This window comes from Dama dama, chromosome 20, assembly GCF_033118175.1.
Source record: "Dama dama isolate Ldn47 chromosome 20, ASM3311817v1, whole genome shotgun sequence".
Classification (NCBI taxonomy): Eukaryota; Metazoa; Chordata; class Mammalia; order Artiodactyla; family Cervidae; genus Dama; species Dama dama.
The window spans coordinates 80493865-80514969 of record NC_083700.1 but is presented as its reverse complement, the minus strand read 5'-3'; the positions used below and the strand labels follow the sequence as shown (position 1 = coordinate 80514969).

The 21105-nt window shown below is 37.6% G+C and overlaps 2 protein-coding genes across 5 annotated transcripts in view; one reads left to right on the top strand and one right to left on the bottom strand.

Annotated features, from left to right (window-relative positions):
* The first annotated feature begins 5446 nt into the window (after positions 1 to 5446).
* On the top strand, positions 5447 to 17667 carry USP1 (ubiquitin specific peptidase 1). Its single transcript, XM_061121720.1, has 9 exons — positions 5447 to 6104; positions 8104 to 8342; positions 9575 to 9695; positions 10404 to 10508; positions 11025 to 11185; positions 12521 to 13206; positions 13816 to 13986; positions 14654 to 14855; positions 16181 to 17667. Exons 2-9 carry the CDS (start codon positions 8173 to 8175, stop codon positions 16914 to 16916), a joined length of 2352 nt encoding a protein of 783 aa, XP_060977703.1. The 5' UTR covers positions 5447 to 6104; positions 8104 to 8172; the 3' UTR covers positions 16917 to 17667.
* A 137-nt stretch (positions 17668 to 17804) lies between these two features.
* DOCK7 (dedicator of cytokinesis 7) overlaps positions 17805 to 21105 on the bottom strand; it is a 188494-nt gene continuing 185193 nt past the window's right edge. For all 4 annotated transcript variants that reach the window (XM_061121716.1, XM_061121717.1, XM_061121718.1 and 1 more), the window contains one exon: positions 17805 to 20298. In XM_061121716.1, coding sequence (XP_060977699.1) covers positions 20256 to 20298 — 43 coding nt within the window. In that variant the 3' untranslated portion in view covers positions 17805 to 20255. The remainder of the gene's footprint in view (positions 20299 to 21105) is intronic.

Sequence of the window (21105 nt, the reverse complement as noted above, 5' to 3'; positions counted from 1 at the left end):
TGTCCACATTATAATAATTGTAAACCCCCAGCTTCTGGAAGTTGAGTACTGCTTCAATTTCAGTTCAGTCACTCAGTTATGTCCGACTCTTTGCAACCCCATGAACCACAGCACGCCAGGCCTCCCTGTCCATGACCACCTCCTGGAGTCCACCCAAATCCATGTCCATCGAGTTGATGATGCCATCCAACCATCTCATCCTCTGCCCTCCCCTTCTCCTCCTGCCCTGAATCTTTCCCAGCGTCAGGGTCTTTTCCAATGAGTCAGCTCTTCACATCAGGTGGCCAAAGTATTGAAGTTTCAGCTTCAACATCAGTCCTTCCAATGAACACCCAGGACTGATCTCCTTAAGGATGGACTGGTTGGATCTCCTTGCAGTCTAAGGGACTCTCAAGAGTCTTCTCCAACACCATAGTTCAAAAGCATCAATTCTTCTGTGCTCAGCTTTCTTTATAGTCCAACTCTCACATCCATACAAGACCACTGGAAAAACCACAGCCTTGACTAGACAGACCTTTGTTGGCAATCTAATGTCTCTGCTTTTTAATATGCTATCTAGGTTGGTCATAACTTTCCTTCCAAGGAGTAAGCGTCTTTTAATTTCATGGCTGCAATCACCATCTGCAGTGATTTTGGAGCCCAGAAAAATAAAGTCAGCCACTGTTTCCCCATCTATCTGCCATGAAGTGATGGGACTGGATGCCATCATCTTAGTTTTCTGAATGTTGAGCTTTAAGCCAACTTTTTCACTCTCCTGTTTCACTTTCATCAAGAGGCTCTTTAGTTCTTCTTCACTTTCTGCCATAAGGGTGGTGTCATCTGCATATCTGATGTTATTGAGTACTGATGCTTAACCTCAATTTTGGGGCATCTTGTCATCCCCACTGCTATCAGCGAGCCAAGTTTTGAGAAACCTCTGCTACCTTCAACCATGACTTGCCGAGAGTCACCATTGAACTTTTTAGCGTACTTACGCCCTTTGCACCAAAACATGCATTATAGTCTTGGTAAATACTGTCTTTTGGGCCATCCTTCAGAACATAATTATCATAAACTTCCAGCTGTACCGTAGTATAGTATATTTTAGCACACCCACTTGCCAGAGTCTTTTAATCCCTTCTTGTCCAATCTGCCTGCCTTAGCACTTCAGGCATTTCATTCAGTGAGGATTATTGCTTTTCCCATGTTCCTAGGAGTCATCATAGTAGCATATTTTGAGAGAAAGCCCATTTCTGCTTTTTAGGATATAGACACTATGGCTGGAACTTAAACAGCTATACTGGACCATAGGTAGAAGCCACTCATTGAGAATGGAGGAAATTAGGTTCCCCGATGGTCATGGAATCACCATATGAATCTAAACTGCCTCCCCTGTATTGTTTATCACTGTTTATGTGATAAAGAGATAAATATTCATGTTGGCTAAGGACACTTGAAATATTCCGCTTCTCATAGGTTAATCTATTTCTGATGCAGAATTTGATCCCTATAAATTTATGTTGCATTTAACCTTAAAAGATATATAGTCTTGGCTTAGCTGAAGAATTTGGGCAGTGGGTAGTAAAGACTCAGATATCACTAGATGGAAAACTGGTGATCCTTGTTGCCCAGTTGCAAGATTATTTGTGGCATGATGGAAAATTGGAAAAATTTATGAACTTGGTACTTACTGGCTCTTTCTTGCCACTTTTAGCAAAGTTCTGTGAGCAATGAACTCAGACCTGAGCTAACCAATTTTGCAAGTACAGATGGAAAGAAATGTACATTGCTTTGCTAAGAGGGAAACTCTGTCTATTACCTAAGTGGATTAAGAGTGGATTTGGAGCATTAAAGGCCTAAAAAAAAAAACAACAAACCCGGCCGGCAACTTGTTATACACCACCCCATCAAAGAACATAAAAACACTGCCTGTGAACAAAAGCCTTGGAATGAATTCTGCCTGCCACAGGGTTATACAAGGTTGACAAATATTGGATTAAGAATGCTGTCAACTTGTTAAATCCCATTATTTCAGATGTATCCTAGTTAACTGTCATTGAGAGTGATGTACAGCATAGCACACAGAAACAGTGAAATAAAATAATATTTGGGCTTGAAAACTATGCCTAGGAAAGAGCAGTGGCTTTAACTTCTCACACAAAGAACTGACTGAAAGCAAAAGGATCAGAAACACTTTAACTTTTGCATGAATTTTATTGCCAGAAATACTCCAAGCCTGATATGGATGTCTGTCATTGCTACTGACAAGCACAGTTGTGGAGGTGTTTGGTATTTCTGAAGCAACATTAGCAGAAGTCTCAGTATTCAACCACTAGTTCTGTGGGCCTTAAGAGGCAAGACTTAGAATGTACTCTGTTGGTATAGATCACAGTGGGTACAGTGTGGTTCTGGAGTTGGCAACACAAGCAGCTTTCTGATGCTTGTATATTCCCACACAATGCAGTGCCAGTTCAGTTCAGTCACTCAGTTGTGTCCGACTCTTTGCGAACCCATGAACTGCAGCATGCCAGGCCTCCCTGTCCATCACTAACTCCCAGAGTTTACCCAAATTCATGTCTATAAGTCAGTGATGCCATTTAACCATCACACCGTCTGTTGTCACCTTCTCCTCCTGCCCTCAATCTTTCCCAGCATCAGGGTCTTTTCCAATGAGTCACTTCTTCACATCAGGTGGCCAAAGTACTGGAGTTTCAGCTTCAGCATCAGTCCTGCCAATGAATATTCAGGACTGATCTCCTTTAGGACTGACTGGTTGGATCTACTTGCAGCCCGAGGGACTCTCAAGCATCTTCTCCAACACCACAGTTCAAAAGCATCAATTCTTCAGCCCTCAGCTTTCTTTACAGTCCAACTCTCACATCCATACATGACTACTGCTGGTGTGGTTTAGAAATCATCCTTTCTTGAAATCATAGAACAGTCATTACCTTTTGGTGGCCTGGTTCTGTGAAGACTTTGGGACTAGTCCTGAAAAATTATTTTAGAGTCTCTTTAATCAACACTCCCTAGTATTCAAGAGGATTCCCTGGTGGCTCAGTGGTTAAGAATCTTCCTGCAAATGCAAGAGACCCAGGTGATGTGAGTTCAATCCCTGTGTCAGGAAGATCCCTTGGAGGAGGAAATGACAACCCACTCCAGTATTCCTGCCTGGAGAATTCCATGGACAGAGGAGCCTGGAGGGCTACAGTCCATGGGGTCACAAAGAGTCAGACATGACTGAGCACACACAGATGACACCCAAGTATCCAATGCTCTTCATGCTTATACCTGGGGAAGGATCCTATTCTATGCAACTGAATGTTGATGACTGATACTGTAAATCGTGTAGGAAGAGTAGCGCCCACTGACACTAGGATCTTAAATATAACTGGAAACTAGAATTAGGAAAATTAGAATAGAAAACTATAACTGGTGTTCATCCTTCTACAGTCTGAAGCAGGAGAAGAGATTGAGAAGAGGTGTCAAGAATACACAGAACTATACAAAAAAGGTCTTAATGACCCATATAATCACAACAGTGTGGTCACTCACCTGGAGCCTGATATAATGGAGTCTGAAGTCAAATAGGTTTTACCAAGCGTTATTACAAACAAGGCTAGTATCACAAAGAGTGGGACACAACTTAGCAACCGAACAACAGCCACGACCATTCTAGATGATTTCTTAAAGTCTTGTGGATTTAAACACCATTTGGTGACTCTCAAATTTGTATCTCCTAATCACAATGCTCTATGGATCCCCAAACTTGAAATCTGTTGGCTCTGTATCCCTATTTGTATGTGAAACAGACATCTCAATCTTTATGCCTAAGAACAACAACCCCTCCCACAAAACCCACTATTATTACCTCAATGCTTTACATTCTAGCCAGGACAACCACTATCCTATCGCTTTGGTTTAAAACAAAACAAAACAAAACAAAAACCTTTGTCTTTTTCTTACCTATCAGCAGATCCCATTGGCTTTACTACAAAATATATTCTAAATCCTACTCATTCTCAACATTTCCATTGCTACCACCTTCTATATTAGAAGGTGCCAAGCTAATTTATTCCCTGGGTGATCTTCCAGCTTGCACTTTAGAAGGTTAACCGTCTACCACCACAAGCAGCCATTTTAGATTATCCACGCCCCAGCTCAAAAACATCAAAAGGCTCCCATCTCCTTACCCCGCTTAATAAGAGTCCTGACCATGTCACTAATCTCATTTCCCACAGTCATTAAAACTAGGCTAACTGTGCTCTAAGCACCCTGGCCTCCTTGCTTCCTCCCAAAACATCAAGCACATGAACCCTGAAGACTTTGGGAACTTGCTCTTATCCCTACCTGGACCATTCACCCTCAGGTTCTTCCAAGGCTGGCTGCGCTTTCATTTAGCTCTCTACTCAAATGTCAAGACTGTAGTATTATTACTCAAGAAAGCACACTCCTTATTTCCTTTCCTTATAACTCATGTCAAGTAAAGAATGCCTGCACATACTGGGCACCTAAAAACACGCTTGGTTAAATGAATTTGGATTGTACATATTCTTCACTACACTTGCTTTGTGAGGTACCTCACCGAGGTAGGCGTACAACAGACAGAGGCAGAAAGCAGGTAAGGCCTGCCTTGCCGTTTTTGAGCCCGTGAGTAAGGACTGGCGCAGGATCCCCTTGCAGCTCCGTCAGCCAGAGCTGGGCCTTAAGAACGCTCTTTCATTTTCTTGTCCAGCCAGGAAGGGGAACGGGTAAGCAGGAGGAAATGAGGCACAGAGGGGCTGAAGAGGGATTCTCAACTTTGTAGCATTCAGTTGAGAGAGAATCTACTATTATTTACTGCGGCGCTTGTTTTTACTGGGTGGCCTTGGACTTGGGTCTGCGATTCGATACAGAAATACCAAGCGCAACGGACTATGCAAAGAAGTCGGCCATTTTCCGAAACTAATCTCCGGGTAACTCCGCCCAGGAGTGTACGCAGGAAACGGGGGCGGAATTTATTGTGGGCCTAGCTCCGGAAACCACACCCTCGCGGGCGTCCCACCTTCGAGGATTCACAAAATTCACAGCGAAATTTAACAGTCGCCAGCGAAAGCGCGCACTCGAGAGCCAATGAGAGCCCAAGGAAGGGAACAGCGCCTGAGGAACTCTGTATGTCCAAAAATGATTGGCGGAAGTACTCCTCTCTTCTTTTTGGTATTGGCTGAACTGCTTTTCCCCGCCCACCCAGTCCGCTTTTTGTCTAGGTACTTCTGATTGGCTTCTCCTGGGCGGCGGGTGGGCAGGGTTGGGGATTGTCATCACGGATTGGTGGATTTGAGTACCTGGCGGCTCCTTCCAGAGTAAGGAGCCCGTCCCAGCTCTCTGTCCCGTCTCCCGACCCGTACGCTTTTCCCCAACTCTCGCGCACGAATGGTTAAAAAAAAAGGGCGGGGAGGGTTGGGCGGGGTGTTTGTGCGAGGCTCGAGCCCGCCAGCCAGGCCTCTATCTCCCAGCGCGCGCCCTCAGCGAGGACCCGCGCGAGCTGCCCGTGACGCTGCCTGCGCTGTTTGAAACTGCAGAGCCCGTTACGATCTTGGGGCAACTACCGTTCCAGGTGGTTCCGGAGTCCGGGCGTGCCAGAGGGGCGAATGGCTGTCGCGAGGCGGCTCTGGCCTTCCGCGTCTCTGCAGCGTGGAAACTAGAACCGGCACTTTCGTAGGACGCCGCCTCCCATCGCGGCGCTGGCGCGGGCGGAGGCTAAAACACGGGGGTCCTGAGACAGAGGAAAACGCGCCAAGTTCCCGTCGGTGGTGGAGTGAGGAAGACCCTAGCGGTTCGGGCGCCCGGCTAGCGGAGCCGCTTCTGGCGCTCCTTGCCGTCCCGGGGCGGGGGCGGGGGCGGGCGCGGGAGGGCGCCGCTCCGGGGATGTAGTTGGTGCCCGCGCCAGGCAGGACCGAGCTGCCGCCCGGGTTCCCGCTCTTAAGAGCGAATGGTCACTTCCCCGCGGGGAGGGCGATAGGGTCAGCTTTTCCGTGGGTCGGGGGCCCCCGCGGGCCCGGGGCAGGGGCTCACCTGTCGCACCCGCACTGAGCGGGGTTGGACTCGCCGGCGTCACCGCCGCGGACGTCGCTCTGGGCCATGATCAGGTAAGGAGGGCCCGTGGAGGAGGGGCCGGTTCCCGGGCGCCGCGGCAAGTTCGGCCGGCGCCCAAGGGGGCCGCGGAGAGGACCCCCGGCTCCTTGGGTTGCCGCGTCCCCGCCCAGCTGCCAGCCTAGCCCTCCAGTCAGCGGGCCGTGCCCCTTCCAGCCGCCGCTGGGGACTCGGGCAGGTGCGGGCCGGGCGTAAATAGGCCAACTCCGCGGGCGAGGGGCCGGGCGCTATAGCTTCGCTCCCAGACGCCTGCCGCCCGCCGCGTCTGACGGGCACGGACGGCAACACCGTCCGTCATCTCCTCCGTTTCTTTTCGGTTCTTAGAGTGTGCAGGGTAGGGACAAGAAATGTTTGCGCTCACGTTGTTCTGTGTCGGTGATTGCTAAATTTTACCGCGCAGTTTAACTTTTAGATTTTCTACAAGTTTTTAGAACGCCACGTGTCTTAAACCTTTGTCGAGGATGTTATCCTAGTTTAATATTTTTCGTGAAAAGTTAGAATTGAGTTGTGCCATATTAGAGGAAAGAACCTGAAGCTAATGGGACTTTGTGTTCACGTTGTCATTTGGCCAAGAATATTTAATGTGCGATATATTGTGTTTTCTGCGAAACTTGATTTAGAGAAACATTTTTTACGTAACAGCCTCCCAGTGATAAGGACAGCCAGGAGCAAGAAGTGGTGTAGCTTGAGATATGGCACCTGCATAGTCTAGGTAGGGCTAATGTTTAATCATTGCTTTGAGGAGCCCTGAGGATTGGTTTATTGATTAGGATTGATAGTTATTTCAGCTGCTGGGTCGTTTTTTGTTGTTGTTGTTGTTGTTTATCTTTAAGTCCGATTACTCTCAGAGAATCCAGTTTCCATCGTTTATTAGAATTGGCTCCTAAGAACAACCTTTGACAAGAATCACAAGTTATGCTTAGGGATCCCTGACACTGTAGTGCAGGCTAGTTTATCATTAGTGATAGCATTTCATACGAATAAATTGAGTTGGACTGTGGAAGTTTGCTTTCTAGGTATTGCTGAGATGTCTCAAAAAAAGGGCATGTGAAAGCTGAGTTTAGTGTTGTGAATTCCCACTTCAGAGGCAGCCGAGTGAAATGCTTAAGGGTGTGAGTTTAGTTCATCCTTTACCTATATTTGAAAGTCATTGCTGAGCTTTTGGATTCTTAACTGATTTTCTGGTAATAGATAATTATTTCTAATATCTTCCTAATGAAAAACAGGACTGAAGTGTAAAATGACTACCACAAATACAGCCTTTTTTTTTTTTTTTTTTAAATCCAAGTTTTATTATAAAACAGGGAAGAAAGTTTGCACAAGGGAAGCTTTTCTTTTTTCCTACTTAAACCAGTATTTTAATTCTGTAGTTAGAAAAAGTTTGGAAAATTAGTATATTTTGGTTTCTAGTGCATAAAGAATTTGATATACACAAAATACAGCAGTTTTTTTACACCATTATCTCAACTTCGAATACAGTTTACAAAAGTTTTTAGGTGTAAACACGAGCGACTTTTCCTGTATGCAGATTATACTTTAAATAGCTTATTTCATATAACTAGAAGAGACTTTAGAAGAAGAACTCAAGTCACTTCTAGAACTCCTTTCATTTCCCATTCATCCCTCTTTTTCCCAACTTGTACTGTTGCTCAGTGTTTTCTGGATGAACTAATAAAGTTTTTACCTTTTAATGATAATACTTTACCACAGATCTCTTACTAAAGTGGGGTATTTTGTGATGCTACCCTTAAATCTAATAGCAGGCTAATAAAAGTTCAGTATCATGACTTTTTTGTTGTTGTTTAAGAGTTAAGGACAAATGGCAGCTTGTTCATTTAAGCAGTAAACATTGACTGGCTCTTATTAGTGGGCATTAGATTTTCCAATACAAAGTTCTAATTAGTACCATTCCTTGGTAAATTTGTTTTCAGAACTGATGATTTTATTGCCAACAGTTGATAACTGAAAACTAATAACCTTTTCTCTGATTAACAGATATGATTGGTGATTACAAGATCCCTGCATAAGTTAATTCCTGTCAACTGCTTGGGATTTGAGGAGAAAATGCCTGGTGTCATACCTAGTGAAAGTAATGGGCTTTCAAGAGGTAGTCCATCCAAAAAAAACAGACTTTCCTTGAAGTTTTTTCAGAAAAAGGAAACCAAGAGAGCCTTGGATTTCACAGATTCTCAAGAAAATGAAGAAAAGACTTCTGAATATAAAGGGTCTGAAATGTATGTATGTTATTTTTAGCATATTTCTGTACTTCTAAAACTTCTATATCAATGAGAAAGCAGGGAACTTGGTTTGATTTCTACAATCATTCTGACCTCATAGTCCACAGAGGGATATAAAAAAACACACGTTAGTGAGACAAGTCTAGCAGTGTATAGTAGAAACTGGATAAAACTGCTGGTTCCCCACAGGGATCACGTCACAGTTAATATTATAACTCACTCAAATTGTGTTTGTCCAGTTAGACTAACTTAGAGAAGTATTTATTGACTGAAATTATTTTTCAATTTTAACCTGATTGTAGTGCAACATGTTTTATGTAAGGGTAAAGAAATTTGTGGTGGTCTTTTGGTTCGGAAGATCTGACAGTTACCTGAGATGCACTTTGTAGTCATACCTAGTATGTGAATTTTCAAACCTATAAGATACGCTTTTGATGCAGTTAACTCCTTCAGTGATTGAAAAGAAATCAGAACAGAATGATATTCTTTGTTTCACCAATAGTGTTCTAGTTGGAGTCTACACTTGCTCTAAATTCAACACACAGTCACTCTGCTATATGACTAATGTATATTTGGTCCCCTATGTAATTTACTAGTATTGATATTTACCAATAATCAGTTTAGGAGATTATGTATAAACCTCTTGTTTACCAGCTTCATGCCTATAAATACCTTAAGGTAGTAAGAATAACAACAGCTGTAAAATAAATAAAAATGCTTTGAGGACTATTTGTTGAAATGAGGTTAAAGAATTATAAACTTGAACAATTCATTTTTAAGTGGAGGACAGCCGTATAAGTATCTTCATAGACTTGGTTTCCTCTTAATCTTTTATTAACAGAATCTGACTTAGTGCAGCCTCTCCCAAATAGTGTCATACTCCCAGGATTCTGTTCAGAATTAAACTACTTGATAAAAATGTCATGTTGGCTGAACAAATGATAGTACCAGTTCTGCAGTTTTCTACTTTGTAAAATGGGATTAACAGTCCTTTAGTGGAATTGTTTGAAGCTTGTTGGCTCTAATAATATTATTAAAGTGCTTGTAATACTTTTATTCTGGATGTACAGCAGTTTTTACACCTGTAAAGATTAATTCTGTTAAAGTGCCATCTAAATAAAATCCATGTACTTATCTACAACTTTTGGGGAAAGACTAAGTCTAGGGAAGTAGTATTCCCACTTTAAGATTTTACTTCGTTATCCATTTCTTTTTTCTGTACTTAATAGTGATCAAGTTGTTCCTGCGGCACAGTGCTCGCCTATAAACTGTGAGAAGAGAGAAAATTTGCTACCATTTGTGGGACTGAATAATCTTGGCAATACTTGTTATCTTAATAGTATACTTCAGGTAAGTTGACAGTTGTGCTATATCATAAAATTTTAGTATGCAAAGAATAATGTAACTGTTTTCTGAGAATCTAGGTTATTGGAGGATTTCAGTTGTCCATACTGTCTTTGCCTTTGATTGTAAATAAAACATAATGGGGTAAAATAATCATGATTCTAAATTCACATTATAAATTTCCTTTGAGGTAAGAGAAAATGATACATTAACATTGGGATAGCAAAGTTGAGTAGATGTTAGTTAAATTGAAGATACTGAACCTTTAGTTTTCTGTCCAGTTGATTCTATATGATATGAGGAGAAGGGGACAAGGGGATGACAGAGGATGAGATGTTGGATGGCATCACTGACTCAGTGGAGGTAGTTTGAATAAGTTCCAGGAACTGGTGATGGACAGGGAAGCCTGGGGTGCTGCAATCCATGGGGTCGCTAAGAGTCGGACACGATTGAGCGACTGAACTGAACTGTGATAGATGTTTTACTCCTTGAAACTACATATTTCATGTTGTACACTTCAGGCTCAGTGCTTTGCTACAGAGGAAAGATAGCAGGCTACTATGATGAAAGGGAACAATTTTTGACACACATATTAATCTCAAAATTTTAAGTAATACTTATTTGAAAACATGCTCTTCAAAAAACATGATAGCATTTTAATGATTTTTTAGGTATATCGTTTTTGTAAATACTCAAAACAGTCTCATTTCATAGGTTTTATATTTTTGTCCTGGTTTTAAATCTGGAGTGAAGCACTTATTTAATATCATTTCAAGGAAGAAAGAAGCCCTAAAAGATGAAGCCAATCAAAAAGATAAGGTAAAAAATAAAATTCACTTGCTTAGAAATGAAAAAGTAATAAATACAGAGGATTTGGGAGAATAACCAAGATTACTTCTCTTAAATTTACGTGTGAAAATTAAATTTCTTATTGGCAATTATTTTTCATTCTTGTGGAGTAGGCAGTTTGCTTAATTATATCCCCTTTTATATTTTTCTCCAGTCCTCTTGATTTATTATCAGTAAATACTTTTACACATACCACCATAACAATATATTGTGCCCTTTTACCCTATTGTATTTTCAAATTGACTCATTTTTACTATTTATGTAAATTAGAAGAAACCTTTGACTTAACATAATTAAGAAACCATTATCACCCACATAATAGAAAGTAAGCAAAAATATGCTTAAATTTTTTTTGAAGTTTATTTTGTATACTTCCGCAAAATTAGTCTTATGAAATTAGAGTTAGAAAAACTAGTATTGTCTAGTGAGAAAAAGGGGTAAGTTAATTTGTTCATAAATAAAAACAATTTGTGTGTTTCTTGACAGGGAAATTGCAAAGAAGATGCTTTGGCAAGTTATGAACTAATATGCAGCTTACAGTCCTTGATCATTTCAGTTGAACAGCTTCAGGCTAGTTTTCTATTAAATCCAGAGAAATACACTGATGAACTTGCTACTCAGCCAAGGCGACTACTAAACACACTCAGGTATAGCCTATTATATGATTTTAGGGTTCCGATGTAGCTACTTACTACTCTCTTCGGAGGAGAGTGATATGTGAACAATGGGGGGAATAAATGGCAAGGAAAACAGAAGCAACAGGTCTACAGTCCTGATATCCCAGAGGCTCAAAAGACTGGAAATTTTTCCTAAGATTGGTACTAAATTCATTAAATCTGAATTTGTATGAGTTTATGTTTATATTTACCTGTAATGTGAATATTCATACATTTCTATAGAAGTCGTAATGTGTATAATTATGAAATACTGTCCCTATTTTGTCAGTGATACGTATTTTACTTATGTGCCAGGTTTTTTTAATCTGAAAATTTCTGAATTACCAAATACACTTGGTTCCAAGGATTTCAGATAGAAATCCTTTGGTCTGTATCCAAAATGTTATACACAAGAACAACAAATTCCAAGCCTTCTATTTGTTGTGTGTATTCAGAAGAAAACTATTAACTGAATTAGAATTTTTTGTAGTATTGTCTTAAAAAAATGAAACTTTATCCTATATATAAAAAGGCTTTATCCAAAATATTACGGGGTTTTAAGTCTTTTAAAAATTATTTCATTGTTTAGGAATAGACCTAGATGTAACTTACTGCCACACATTTGTTAAGAGGCAGTGTAGCATGGTGGCCAGGGGTAGGTTGAAGCCTGACTTTTGCATCTCTGTGACTGACGTGGACAAGTTACCTGTAAATAGTGTGGATATAATAGTTACCTCATAGGATTATTGTGAGGATTACACATATAACATAAAAAGCATTTAGAAGGAATTCCCTGGTGGTCCAGTGGTTAAGACTTCATGCTTTCACTCCCAAGGAACTGAGTTTGATCCCTGGTCAGGGAATGAAGATCCCACAAGCAGTGCAGCTTGCCCATGCACCACCTCCTCCAAAATGAAAAGTTTGAAACTTTCCCCGCAGTCCAGTGGTTAAGACTCTGCACTTCCACTGCTGGGGCACAGATTTGATCACTAGTCAGGGAATTAGATCCCACAAGCTGTGCTGCAAGGCCATAATACTTACCTATCCATATATAAAACATTTTGAATAAAATGTGCATAGTAAACATTGTGTACATATTAGCTATTATTAATAATATTTAGGAGATCAAGGTATTTGTGATGATGAAAATGAGATTAAATCTATTTTTCAGTTAAAAGTTTACCTAAACGTTTACCTAAAAGTTTCAGATTAGTAGCTGAATGAATATTTCTGGACTTTAATAGTTCTGTAATGGCAAGGTGGTTTTTTGTTTTGGTATTATATCTTCAAAACTAGAATAGATGAAATGAAAATTTTTGTTTATAGGGAACTCAACCCTATGTATGAAGGATATCTACAGCATGATGCACAGGAAGTATTACAGTGTATTTTGGGAAACATTCAAGAAACATGCCAACTCCTAAAAAAAGAAGAAGTAAAAAATGTGGAAGACTTATCTACTAAGGTAGAAGAATATCAGAAAGAGGAAATGAGTGATAATAACAGCATGGAGATGGACAGTATGAGGCATTCTGAAGACTACAGAGAAAAACTCCCAAAAGGAAATGGGAAAAGAAAAAGTGATGCTGAATTTGGTAACATGAAAAAAAAAGTTAAAATCTCTAAGGAACACCAGTCTTTGGAAGAAAACCAGAGACAAACCAGATCAAAAAGAAAAGCTGCAGGTGATACATTAGAGATTCCTCCTAAAATAATCCCCAAGCACATTTCTGAAAATGAGAATGCAAGATCCTCCCAAAGGAAATCAAAAGTTAAAATAAATTGGTTAAAGTCTGCAGCTAAGCAACCCAGCATTCTTTCCAAGTTCTGTAGTATGGGTAAAATAGCAACAAACCAAGGATCCAAAGGACAGTGTAAAGAAAATGAATATGATCTTGAAGAGGACTTGAGGAAGTATGAAAATGATAATACAACTAATGATTGTGAACTTGAATCTCCAGGGAATGATGATATGCCCATTAATGTTAATGAAGTTAAGCCCATAAACAAAGGTCAGTATAATTTATTCTTGAACATTGATAGGAAGATTAACAGCTGCAGAATTGGCATTTTCTTAGATGCATATACATCTGGTATAAGTTTTAACACAATGTGAACTAGTTTTTCAAGCACTGCACTTATATGTATTTTGTGTGTGTATCTTAAGGTAATAGTAATTTATGTTTATAAATTAGGGGAGTTTAATACATCTTAATGACGAGAATATTTTATCCCTTTATATGCAGTATTTGACGTAAACTCATGAAAGAAATTGCATCTACTAGGTAGGTGTATCATAATTGAACTGGATTTCTACTTAGGTTCACACAGATCTCAGGGAAAATTTGTAGAACTGACACACTTTGGGATATCTTTGGGAAGGGAGTTTTAAGACACAATTGTGTTGAAACTCTTCATTGAGGTAACAGTAATTCATATATTCAAATTTTTCTTTACAGTGAGTTTATATTACATGATTGTCACCTCTTAATGCTAATAAGCAAGTTGAAATGTGAAAATCAGCCTTTTATTCATGGTTTACTTTAAATGGAATAATGGTTATTTGGGCTGTACTGAAAAACTCATCTGTATAGATTTGTGTTTTCTTTTTTTTGTTTTAGGTGCAGAGCAAATTGGTTTTGAGCTAGTTGAAAAATTATTTCAAGGTCAGCTGGTATTACGGACTCGTTGCTTAGAATGTGAAAGTTTAACAGAAAGAAGAGAAGATTTTCAAGACATCAGTGTACCAGTGCAAGAAGATGAGCTTTCCAAAGTAGAGGAGAGTTCTGAAAGTAAGCAAAATCTTGAGTTTTGCACGGATCATGGGATAATTTCAGTTTTCCTCAACAAAACCTCTAATAAGTAGCTTATATAATTATTGAGGGGAAAAAAAAGTCTTTAGTGTAATAAAATCGTTCTCTTGTATAGCTTCATTTGTTAATAGTTAACTATATTTGAAAATTGTGGCATCTTTACTTTGATGTATAGAGTATATTATAATGAGTAAATGAAATGCTTTAATAAGTTGATTTTTGGCTACCTGAATATCTGCACTGCACAAAAGAGGATATTTTTGTTGACAACATATTTGAACCTAATGTTCTGTTGTGTAAACCACAAAAAGAAGAGTAATGGCATGGGAAATGATCGAGACTGGTTTACCTATTTAGATATTGTAAATCGACTTAAATATAAACTAAAATCTGTTTCACATGGAGTCAGAGTAGGCTTATTTTGATTTTGCTGTCTCTTTTTCCTCAATATTTTTTGACCAGTTATGAAATATTTAGAGGTATGTTGAAGAAAGTTACTAGTTTCTGAAACTAAAAATAAATCTCTTTAGTTATTATTTAGGAAGGATTGGTCAATTAAAAGTGCATGCTAATTTTGAATATAAAAAGTTGTAGCTTAGCTTTTGAGAGATTTTTCATTTGTGAGTGACAGGATTCTCTTGTGTAGTTTCTCCAGAGCCCAAAACAGAAATGAAGACCCTGAGATGGGCAATTTCACAATTTGCTTCAGTGGAAAGGATTGTAGGAGAAGATAAATATTTCTGTGAAAACTGCCATCATTATACTGAAGCGGAACGAAGTCTTTTGTTTGACAAAATGCCTGAAGTTATAACTATTCATTTGAAGTGCTTTGCTGCTAGTGGCTTGGAGTGAGTATTCTGAAGTTTTATTCAAAATACTATGATATTTACTATAAAGGAAAAAAAAGATCATTTTAACCCTTGCTAATATTTCTTAGGCTATCAAAATCATTTTATTTAATAAATAACATAAAATATGTCTTATACACGTGTGTGTCTGTGTGCTAAGTTGCTTTAGTCATGTTCAACTCTTTGCACCCCCATGGACTGCAGCCTGCCAGGCTCCTCTGTTCATGGGATTTTCCAGGCAAGAATACTATAGTGGGTTGCCATGCCCTCCTCCAAGGGATCTTCCCAAACCAGGGATCAAAACCACATCTCCTACATTGGCAGGCAGGTTCTTTACCAGTAGTGCCACCTTGGGAAACCTCTTACATGGATTTTATAAGTACACAGAGGTTGTATTAATAATTACTAGTAGGTAATGAGTTAACTAATACATAACCAATCAGAGGGCTGCTGCTGAGACACAAGTCTGATGACAAAAAACAAACATTACTGGAATATAGACCCCACTCAGCTTCACCACTCAGGGACTGTCCTTAAGACCTCTTTCATCTCTTCCTGCTGTCAGCATCCAGCTGCATATGATTTGTTCATTTTCATTCCTTATTAGATTATTTGTAATGGATTTGAAAAAGCAAGGCACAAATTTTGTTTATACATCAGCATTTTTTTTTGAGGGGAGAGAAACAAGCAAAATTATTTTAGTTTTAAGGTAAGTAAGCCAGGAAATAAAACAAGTATGAACAATTTGAGAGATTTTTCTATAGTTGAACATTTAAGTATTTGAAAGATTTAAAAATAATATCAAAATTCTAGTTATTTTTAGATAGACTGCCTTTTCTGACATGTAGATATAATGTCATTGTAGCTTTTATTCCTTTCTATATTAATGAGTTGTTTTTGCCAGAAGATGACATAGTCCTTTCTTTCAGTGGACTTTTTCTTTGCTACAGTATAGCTTTTTCTTGTCCCCAAATCTTGGTTGTAGAGACAGACTTCACACTACAATGATTTATTAGATTTATAGGAAAAAAGATTTGAAGATCAGTGGTTTTTTAAAATGTTATTTTCTTACTGTACAAAATTAGGAAAATAAACAAAAGGGGGAAGTGCCATATATCCTACACAGAAGCACCTATTAGTACTCTAGGTATTTCAGTATTCTTTGTGTAAATGTCATACAAAATTTGGGTGGTGGTTTGTTTTTATTCATATGAGCAATAAATATTAAGGTTTGTTCAGCCTTTTTACTTGGTTTCACATTGGGTGTAAAACTGAATATATAAAGTGGAATCCCAGAAAGCCATTTTTTTTTTTTCCTTTCAAAGGTTTGACTGTTACGGTGGTGGACTTTCCAAGATCAACACTCCTTTACTGACACCTCTTAAACTGTCACTAGAAGAATGGAGCACAAAGCCAACCAACGACAGCTATGGACTGTTTGCAGTTGTGATGCATAGTGGCATTACAATTAGTAGTGGGCACTATACTGCTTCTGTTAAAGTCACTGACCTTAACAGTTTAGAACTAGATAAAGAAAATTTTGTGATCGACCAAATGTGTGAAATAGGTAAGCCAGAACCATTGAATGAGGAGGAAGTAAGGGGTGTGGCTGAAAACTATGACAATGAAGAAGTGTCTGTTAGAGTCAGTGGAAATAACCAGCCAAGTAAAGTTTTGAACAAAAAAAATGTAGAAGCTATTGGACTTCTTGGAGGACAAAAGAGCAAGGCAGATTACGAGTTATACAACAAAGTGTCTAATCCTGATAAAGTTGCCAGTACAGCACTTCCTGAAAATAGAAATTCTGAGACTAACAATACTAATGGGACCCATGAATCTGATAGTAACAAGGAATCCAGTGACCAAACAGGCATTAACATTAGTGGTTTTGAGAACAAAATTTCATATGTAGTGCAAAGCTTAAAGGAGTATGAGGGGAAGTGGTTGCTTTTTGATGATTCTGAAGTGAAAGTTACTGAAGAGAAGGACTTTTTGAATTCTCTTTCCCCTTCTACATCTCCTACATCTACTCCTTACTTGCTATTTTATAAGAAATTATAGAGTGATTGTATTTTCCTTGTGTATATATTAAAGAGACATGGATAAACATTGGTAAATTGATTACATCAAAGTAGCTTATCTTTTGAAGCTATTGGATATTATTGGTCTCTAGGTTTTTATATAAATAGTGAAATTTGAATTATTGAAAACCATGTTAATTTTTAGAATTCATTTTCCTTAGTAGAGACTAGTGATAACATTAGCTTCTGGGAACAAACTTGTATAGGTTCTTAACTGAATTATTCAAAATTGAAGCATTTAAACACTTTTGAATTTACATCTATCTTTTGTGTTTGCTTTTTAAAATAAAGTGCTTGTATTTCTATCTCCATATTTTGGAGTAATTATATACACAATGTTTATAGGTCTTGTGGTTTTTCAGCTAAGAAGCAGAATCTCATTTCAATACATATAGTTTTGTAAATCATAAACCAAACCTTAGATGGGCTATATTACAGGCACAAACCCTGGAATATGTATGTATTCACAACAGTGTACATTTTGTGCCTTGAATCACTTTGAAAAATATCTCAGAAAACCTATAGAGTCAGTCCTATCTTCACCAGAATTTTATGTGTATTTATGAAAATGATTCTGTATACTAGTAAATCTTTGGGGGCATGGGCTAATTTGTATCCCTTCATAGTCATACTCTGCACGATCTGTATATAGTACATCAACTTAGAGGTGTGACCTTAAATTTAACTTTTTTAAAAGCCAGGAGGTCAATAAAGTGTAAACTGCTTAACAACGATGTATACAAATGCTTGATGAATTTTTTACTTGCATATTTTTACTATATAGCTGGATTCTCTTTAAAAAAAGACTGTGTGTGTGTATATATACACACACAAACATACTATAAACATACATACATAGAAGAAAATAAACATGCATAATTACCTTTAATAATACTCAATACTTTCTGACAGTTGGAGGTGAAGAAATTTTCAAATAGAAATTGTGCTTATTGGTCCATCTTAACTGTCATACCTAGTTTTCCTTTAAAGTAGATGTATAACTTTAAGGAATCCAAAACTGGAGAACTTAAGGCTTTAGGCACAGAAAAACTGGGTTAAATTTTCACTTTAACATTAAATTGGTAAATAATCAATTATGACTTGTTAAAGGACATTCCTGATATTAAGAATATTAAAAACCCAAAGAATATATAATTCTTGGAATAACACTGCTATACCCCACTTCAACAAATAAGAGTACCAGTCAACTAATAATCTATACAGTTAATGTCTTACAAATTCTTTTACAAGATGGTGTGATATAAAAAGTCACAGTCCACACCTCTTTTTACATTCAGAATCAATGGGACCTTTTAAAAATAAGAGCTCAGAACTATACCCATAAGCAGTTGAGGGAGTAGGCGTCACTAACAGAACTCTTAAAACATCCTTAACATTACTTTATGAGCTCTGATGGAGTAGTTCCTCTGATGGAGGACAGAACTTGGGCTTCTGTAACACTCAAGAGACAGCTATGGTTAAGAAATAGTATAGCTTGCTGACACAAAAATTTGCTCTTTTAAGAAAACTGAAGAACACAGTAGGCTAAGTTCAGAAGTGTTCAGTTATACCAGTGTTTTGAGAGGAAGCCTCTTCTGATCATTAAGTCATACAAATCTTAAAGTTCTTGATAGTCTCTGAGATGGGTGGCAATCCAAATTCTCATATATGTGTGACTTTATGAGAAATGACCTAGGAATTCCTTAATATTCTTTCCTCCACCCTTAAGAGGAGACTATGTAAATAAGTTACTGTTTTTTGCTTGCTTTAAAGAGTTTCTGTCCTTGACTCTGCCTTTCCTTATTGTCCATCTGGATCCTCTGTTTTCAAATAGATATTTTTCAAATATTTATTTTTGAGGTTATGCTTTTCTGACTCCCTAGTTGACCCATTTTGGTTCACCTGTAACTCACCTGAAAAACCTTTGAGATTGTCTTTGAACTGATGTAGATAAGAGGAATTTGAGATAATGTTGCCTGTTAAAAAGAGGCTGGAGCAGGGGATATTAGCCATCATATCTATGCTCTTAGAAGAATGAAAGTACCGTGTTTGATCAGTTCTTCAGTGATTCATGTAAGTGGTCAGTAGATCAAAGGGACAGATTACAAGTGATCCTTCCTAAAACTGCACAAAGAAAAAATGTTCAGACATTTTCAGAAACCCTTAATATACTCTTCCTTGGAAAAGCTTGCCAAATATATGTTGGAAAAAACCTGAATTAGTTTTTCATATCATAAAAGTTACAATTTTAAATTAATTAGCTCTCAACTTTAATTGACAGGTAATTTTATCTTTTATACATGTACTTTGTAAAATCTATACAAGTATCAAAAAATATAACTTCTTATCCACCTGACAGATGAAAATCAAACACTAACTCTTATTTTTATGGTGATGTAAATAAGTTTAAAGCAGATTTCTAATTTATCAGTTTAGATCACTAAAAACCGATGAAATGACTGATGTAATTTGAAACAGGAAGCATTCATTTTAGTTGCATAAGAGTAAAAACTGATGAAATGACTGGCTTATTTAATTTGAAACAGGAGTTGTTCATTTTAGTTGCTAAGAGTCAGCTCATACTAGCATTAACTATAAGGCTGAGTCAGATCAAACTGGGTATTAACTATCCTAGGGTATAATCATTTATAGAAGTTATCAGGTAGTTACTTCTGCAGTTCTAAATACCATTTTGGGGTGTCTGGAAAATACCTGAGAAACCAGTCTGAAGACTTAAGCCAATTATCAACTTATTTCCACCTATTTATTTAATTTGGAGCTATTATGTGGGCCCATAAAGTGACTGTCAATTATGATTTTCATTTTGCTATTTTTGCAACTATTTATTGAATCAACTAACTCATTCTCTGCTTTTATCAATAAAAAAATTTTTTAAGTCTTTTAATTAGTGTAAACGTTCACATATTTAATAGTACCTTTAAAATAAGCATTACTACATTTAAAATGGTTCCAAACAACTCTATAAATGGTAATATAAATTAAAAAATACAAACTTAAAGTAAATAAATTTAACGTTAGCTATGGTATAAATAATGGTAAATGTAAGTGTACCTTTGAGTCATTAAAATGTCTTTTTAAAAAAGGACAGCATATTATCAGAACATTAGAAACCACAGCCATGATTCTCAAACTTCACCAATTGCCATTTGATGTTATTTTGGCCACTGCATTCTTCCATGAGTAAATTAATGCTATAATTTCCAGAATTAAGTCCCAAGTCTTTCAATAGCTCTTAAATTCTTTTCACACTCAGTGTTGAATACATGGCTTTTTTCAAATGAATAAAACAAGTGCATTATTAGAGATCCATTTTGCGCAGACTCATTCGACTGAAGGAATCTCTGGAGAGAAAATGAAAGAATGTAACTATGAGTAAACAATTTTTATATAATCCTCTAAAATGTTTACATGCTTTCTGCCAGTTATCTCAAAGTTTTGCCCACCAAAAGCTTATTAACTTTTAAAACTTGTGCAAGCAAAGCTCTTTACTTTCAAATTACATGCTCATCCTACACACTATTGCTCTATACATTCTAACTTGTAGACTTCTCTATAGACTTGAAGTAACACTGTCCAGGTCCATTGATCATTTATTCATTTGTCCAATAAATGTATTAGATATTTGATTAAACAGGTACTAAGGGGTAATGGGAGAGATTTCAGGAGATTTACTTGAGGTTAAAAGGCAAAACACAGGTATTTTATTTAAAATAGTAAACTCTAAGCCTTAAGTCAATGGCTCTCAAGTTTTGGGCATTTAGGTCCTTTATACACTCTTAAAATTGAGGACCCCAAAGGAAGCTTTTGTTTATGTGGATTATATATTGATGTTTACAAAAATAGAAATTAAAACTAAGACTTTTAAATCATTTCATAAAATAAACCATTATACATTACTGTAAATAGGATTTTTTATTAAAATTTGCAATAATTTTAGAAGAGTTTAAATTTAAAAAATTATTTTTAAAATAATTTTTAAATATTTTAAAATAAAGTAAATTTAGAAGATAATTTTGCTTATCTTTCCTGACATAAATGTTAATGTCTTAAGATTTACAATATCTAGGAAAGGAGAGGACAGATACAAAGAGATTGTATTCAGCTTTGAATCTCAAAACTTGGTTTTGTTTTTTTGGAAAATAGTCTTG

Excerpts from the sequence above, each read along its gene's own strand:
- USP1 (XM_061121720.1), top strand. The coding sequence starts at position 8,173 with ATGCCTGGTGTCATACCTAGTGAAAGTAATGGGCTTTCAAGAGGTAGT. Across the intron at positions 13,987-14,653 it reads AGTAGAGGAGAGTTCTGAAA|TTTCTCCAGAGCCCAAAACA; the intron begins GTAAGCAAAATC and ends TCTCTTGTGTAG. Across the intron at positions 14,856-16,180 it reads TTTGCTGCTAGTGGCTTGGA|GTTTGACTGTTACGGTGGTG; the intron begins GTGAGTATTCTG and ends TTCCTTTCAAAG.